This window comes from Rhamphochromis longiceps, linkage group LG12 (genome assembly GCF_057381845.1).
Source record: "Rhamphochromis longiceps isolate RC_006_pf linkage group LG12, R_longiceps_female_GT1.1, whole genome shotgun sequence".
Classification (NCBI taxonomy): domain Eukaryota; kingdom Metazoa; phylum Chordata; class Actinopteri; order Cichliformes; family Cichlidae; genus Rhamphochromis; species Rhamphochromis longiceps.
Window position 1 is genome coordinate 10,059,491 of NC_140568.1, and position 6,108 is coordinate 10,065,598.

Here is a 6,108-nt window from a genome sequence, read left to right on the forward strand (position 1 = left end):
TTTGTTTGTGTAAACACTTTGCACTGACCATTATTGGAGAATTAAAAAGCACCTAATTCAAGGAATATGTGTACACATAACAGAAAACTTGGGAAAGAACCAATTTGAAATCTTTAAGCACTTTGTTACTAGCGGCCTGTCACAAAAACACATTTTGTATAGTGTTTTTTTTTAATCTTGTTAATAAAATGTATACAAATGTGTGTGATTAATCACAATGTGTTAGTGTGTAATCACCCTGAGACATGCATGCCTGTCTGTAAGAGTCAGATCTAAAGCCACTTCTTTTTTTCTTTTTTTCTTTTTTTTTTGCCTGTCCCGTTTGGCTCTTTTGCCATCAGAATTGTTGTCTAAAGGCAAAGAAAGATGCCCAACGGATTTACTTTACCAAATTGACCATCCCAGCCTTGCCTGACTGTTGGTCTGCTCCAAAACAAGCCCATAAGCAAGCTTTGAAATAATATGTTACAAAAGTGTGAAACTGCGACATGAAATTTGATTTGAAAATGAAATTCATCCTGATCAGGAGCTGTTATGATCTAAATGGTGTTCTAGATCCAGTAAGCATTCATTCAACTTGTATGCAGCAAAATTAAAAATAAGTTACCACATGTTGTTTTTTAATTTGGTAAATAATTGATAAAATGTTAAAAGTACTGGTCGTACCTTAGCCACATGTTTTTTCTGTGTCCTGAGCTACAAGGTTTCTGGACAGGGTATTTTGCTATTATGTCAACTGTTCTTGGGGTAACTCTTCATCCTTGTCCTCTGATTGCTGTATTTGGGATTCCTGTTCGCTCACTTACACTTGATTCCACACAAAAGGATATTATAGCCTTCACATCCCTATTAGCGAGACGTCTAATATTGTTGCATTGGAAGTCTGTTAAGTATCCTACTGTTTCCCGGTGGCTTGAAGATGTCATGTTTTTTTTAAAACTTGAAAAAATTAAATATACGTTGAGAGGTTGCACAGCCAAATTTTTTCACAAGTGGCAACCCTTTATCTCTTATTTTGCTAGTCTAGAGGTATTGCCTGTTTAAATCTACTTTTGTTACTGTTATATTCCTCTAATATGTTTGATGGTTGTGTTGATCTGTGTGGGACTGGGGGGCGTTGTGGTTTGTTTGTTTTTATATATATATATATATATATATATATATATATATATATATATATATATATATATATATATATATATATATATATATATATAAAGAAAAGACAGACGGAGTCAGACTCCTGCAGTATCTGAAGTGCTATATATATATATATATATATATATATATACACATACACATACATATATATACACATACATATATATACACATACATATATATATATACACACACACACACTTAGGAAAATGAAGAAAGGTTGACTGTATTTCGGTAACTACTTACAGAAAAAGATTGATGAGCAGAAAAAAAGAAACAAACTTTAATTGTTTCTGATTAGAAGCTGTACAATCCGGACTGACTTTAACAAATGTGCTATAGGCTCACCTGGAAAATAGTGAGCTTTAAAAGACTGATTTTGTTCCAAAGGCTTGCACAGACCTCAACCAATCCTAAGGCTAATTAGCACGGCTAGAATTTTAAAAACATTTGTTAAATGATGTCATTGCTAACATATACCTGTTTTAGAGCATGGTGAGTAGCGAGAATGCAAAGTTATTGTTACCTCTAAAAAGAAAAATGTGAAGATGTGATATTAGCATGAGCTATATAGTATCTCCAAAAGTTGATTCTGTTCATCTGGACTTTACGTTTTGTGGGAAAAACGTTTCGTCACTCATCCAATTGACTTCTTCAGTCTCAGCTGACTGCAGGTTTCCCCAATCTTATAAACAGTGCATGTATATGGTTACCTGCCCCCTTGCAAAACTTTGCTAGACCCGTCCCTGCACAGTTACCAGCTGTCAGTAAAAAAGGATCCTGATGTTATTTGTCTCTCAGAAACAGTTCATAACTTCCCTTCAACTTATTCATGTCACCTAAAAGGTAAACCTGTTTCTCCATCACCTGTTCAGCTCTGATGATTCAGTAAGGACATCTCCTGGTTTCATCTTCACGTTTCCCTCTCACCATATATCCAAACCGATATCATGACCAGCAGCTGTTACAGCTGTGGCTCCAGCCAACATCAGCTGATACTAGAAAGTAATATTAAATAAATTCTAATAGCAGCTGATCAAGTTTTAACCTGCTGCTGTTGTTTAGAGCGACCACCGCTGGTTTCCTCTTTCTGGCTCGAAATGCGCGATAAACAAACAAGAGAGAAAAGCGATCAGCTGATCATTGATCAGTTTCATCATTTAAGTAGCAACAGGAGAGAGAGGGAGAGAGAATGGGAGAAGAAGAGGCAGCTGGCCACGTAAAGACACAGAAGAACTCCAGCTTTGTGTATTTTTTTTTCATTCAAGCTGGACATTCAAGCACACTTTACTTTCTGAACCTTTTGTTCAGTTTCAGCAAGAGCTGGTTTTCTAAATTAACAGAGGCAATCCGACTTCGTTTGGCTGTGAAGAGTAGACCAGCACAGCTAAAAAGTCGTTCACACGCAGCAGAAGCAGGCAGAGCTGTGTTCAGTTTAAGAGAGAGGTTTTTGATACCTGAGAAGGAGTGCAGCAGCTCCATGGTGTCTGTGGCACAAGCAAGGTAACCATCAAGCTCAACTGCACTTTGCAGCCTTCTGGAGATTGGTCTGGAGAAGAATTCATCTTCATCAGATGACTCTCTTTGCTGATCCTCACTCTCATGCTCTGTCGTTTCAAGATGTTGTTTGATGTATGTCAAGGCTGTAATTGCAAGTAGATAACACAATTTTGTTATTTAAATTTCAGTGATTATTCCTGAACACAAATTTAAAAACGGCAAATTCTCAAAAAGGATTGTTTAGTATTCGGGACAGACCATCAATAACTTACAATGTATTAGGTGAAATACTCACTTAAGCATGTGTTCAAATGTAAAAATACACAAAAATGGGATCACATGAATCCTTACCAGCCTCTGTTACATCTGCTCTGTCAGTCCAGGAAGTCTTGAACTTGGGTAAGAGGACTGCAGCTGCAGCCAACTCTGGATCCTCCATCATCGCTCCAAAACGCTTTTGAAGGCCATTTTGCAGGACTCTGATGAGTGGCACGCATGTCTTGCTTGATGTCTCCAGCCTGCTAAGTTTGAACAGTAGTTGTTGGATTACTGGCAGGAGCCATCCCATAAAGGAAGTGGACTCAGACTGAAGAATGTTTGAAGCTTTCACCAGTGGCTTCATGGTGGTACAGTACTCCCTAAGGAATGCAACTTCTGCAGGACTCAACCTGTAAGACACAACAACAAAACCCACCATGACTATAACAGGGATCTTCTGATTTAATATTAAGAGTCTGCTCACGTTTTTAACCATCCATTAAGGAAAATTCACAAAATTTGAAACCATATTGGTAGGTGTCCAATTTTACTCACATTTTCACCTTGAACTCCTCACAAATGCTCCTGATGGCATTTTCCCCCTTCTCATCAATGATGCGTATTATCCTTTCAATGGCAAGGTAGGTTGAATTCCATTGTGTTGCATTGGGACGAATGATCTGTAGCTCACACTTGTCCTCTACCACTTCATTAGCCAAATGAGATCGGCCAGTTTTGTTCCAAATGGCCTGGCATTTTGCAAAGCATGCACGGGAGAGCCTCTCGTAGGTTTCATTCATGCTCTCTGCTAGGGCAGCATCAGATGTTGCCACAAGGTTTAGCAGGTGACATGCACATCGCTGATGAGACGGGAGTTGATACTCCAAACCAGAGTCTTCATCAAGAATTGCACTTGCCTCATGGTAGTCAATATGGTCAGTCAGGTCAATAGTTTCTGGGTCTGTTTCATCTTCAGCTTCATCTGCATCATTTTGTGCCCCAAACAGTGGATCCAACTTTGTCAAGGCCTTCCACATATCAGTTGTGGTTCTTACAACTTTGCCTCTAATCTTGTATTGGCAATGGATATCATCAAGCGCACCAGCAAGCATGTCAAATGTGTGAGACCCTCTCAATCTTTTGCATGCTGGTGCTACAGATCTTCTTTCCAGGGACTCTTCCTCCAATGGCATGTGACTCCAAGGTAACTTTTCTGATGAGCTGACCAACAATCAGTAGTGGTAGCAACAAATTTGACTTTATCCAATGCTGCAACCAAAGTCATCTTCATGTGATCAGCAGCTTCACAGATTCTGGCACGGACAGTGGGTCTGGAGAGGACTTTGGCTTGAGGTTGTAATGTGGTAACCAATTCTTTGAAAGATGGCTGTTCTACCACTGCAAATGGCTGTAGACCCTCACATATGAAATTGATGACAAGCATGTCAACAGTTGCTTGTGGAACATGTTTGTTTGCAGCTCTCAACATCAGGTCTGGTAACTTGGCTTGTGTATTTGCTGAGAGCTTGTTTGGTGTGGCTGTGGCCTTTCGCTGACGAGATGTTGATGCCACAGTGATATTGTACTGCTCAATCTTCGATGGATGTTTCCTCTGTAGAGATAAATATTATCATACGTCAGGTTCATACATTACTTCATAACATCACTGTGATTAACACTACAGGAAAACATTTTTAAAACATCATTCAACTAGACATGAGCTAATCTTTGATTGTTTAGCATAGTATAAAAGAGTGGTGAATTTGGTCAAATCTTGCAGATATATTGCTGTATTTATTTACAAATGTAAACCAATTTTGAACGATCATTGCGAAAAACATGAATTTCTGTATACATTCCAAGTTCTGTAATCTGTATACTATCTGTAAAAAGAGTATTGACCAATGTATCAGTATCTAAATTTTTAAGTCCTTTTTATCAGTATCACCCTAAAGTTTTCAGTATTAGTCAGGTTCTAAAAATACTAAGAGAGCAAAATATGTGTATATAGCAAATGTAATTTAAGGAAAGGGATCACATACACAAAAATGCTGCCCATACAGCTAACAAATAAAAACAATCCACATTATGTTCTTTAAAAAAAAATATCATATTGGGAAACATATAACCCTACTGATTAAAACCCACGTCACTATGATAGACCTATATCAGGCCAATCCGGTTGTTCAGTGATGACGCCACGAATCCTACTTCCGGGTCTAAAGTAGTCTGCGTTTAATATGGCTTTTGTGTTGTTAACATGTTTAATGTTATGTATTTTCTTCTATTTGATCTCAAAAGAAAGGGAGGTCAACAGGGATCACTGACTGTCAGTGATCCCTGTTGACCTCCCTCGGCTTTTATTACCGCTAATCATTTATTTAAGCTCAGTTTTTAAAACCTTAGGATGTAACTACAGCCCAGCCCATGCAGCAGTATATGAATGACTAACCTCGTATTTTGGATGGATTATCTCAGTTGTTCTCCTCGCGTATAGGTGTAACGGAGAAACAGCCAATCAAATCGCAGCTTTTCGGGCATTGGAAAAAAATGGGGTTTTTTTTACACTGAACTGTCTGAGCGCGGGTTCGAGTCCTGGTTGGGACAAAGGTTGTGTTACATTATCAAAAGTTAAACACCATTTTCAATTTACTTATTGTGGATAACATTTATTTTTCACTTTGCTTTTAATTTTTATTTCATTATCATTTTATTTAGATTATATAGTGTTATGGCCTGTGGAGCAATTTTTCTGCATTACGTACCTATACTGTCATAACTCAGACTGTATCATGACAGTCTTGAGATGATACATACCAGACATATAGTCTACAATTATGCAGACATCCAACTTTTAATAAAAAGACTAAAGCTAAAACTATAATACAGATACATTCTGATGACATAGAAAATGATGCTTATACATAATTTAAACAAGGCATGTCTGTAATAAGTCATCTGTCTGCTTCCTGGTGGCTGTTAGTTTATATCTATTCATTTTCCAGCACAAACTCAGTACTGACATCATTACTTTATTCCAGTCATGCTCTTGCCAGCCTCCACTCTGCATGCTTTAAATCTGTTGCTCTTCTGCTTCTACCATTCTGTGTTTCAGATCCTCAGCTATGCAGCCCGCCTCCTCTCCTTTCTCCTCCTCACCGTGGTCACTCAGAACCCTGTCCCAGCCTC

The 6,108-nt window shown here is 38.2% G+C and overlaps 1 protein-coding gene across 1 annotated transcript; it reads right to left on the reverse strand.

Annotated features, from left to right (window-relative positions):
- Positions 1–1,357: 1,357 nt before the first annotated feature.
- On the reverse strand, positions 1,358–4,590 carry LOC146656903 (uncharacterized). The gene is made up of 3 exons (XM_085424689.1): positions 3,475–4,590; positions 3,013–3,329; positions 1,358–2,804 (listed from the first exon to the last, which is right to left on the reverse strand). Exons 1-3 carry the CDS (start codon positions 4,110–4,112, stop codon positions 2,449–2,451), a joined length of 1,311 nt encoding a protein of 436 aa, XP_085280815.1. The 5' UTR covers positions 4,113–4,590; the 3' UTR covers positions 1,358–2,448.
- Between the last annotated feature and the right edge of the window lie 1,518 nt (positions 4,591–6,108).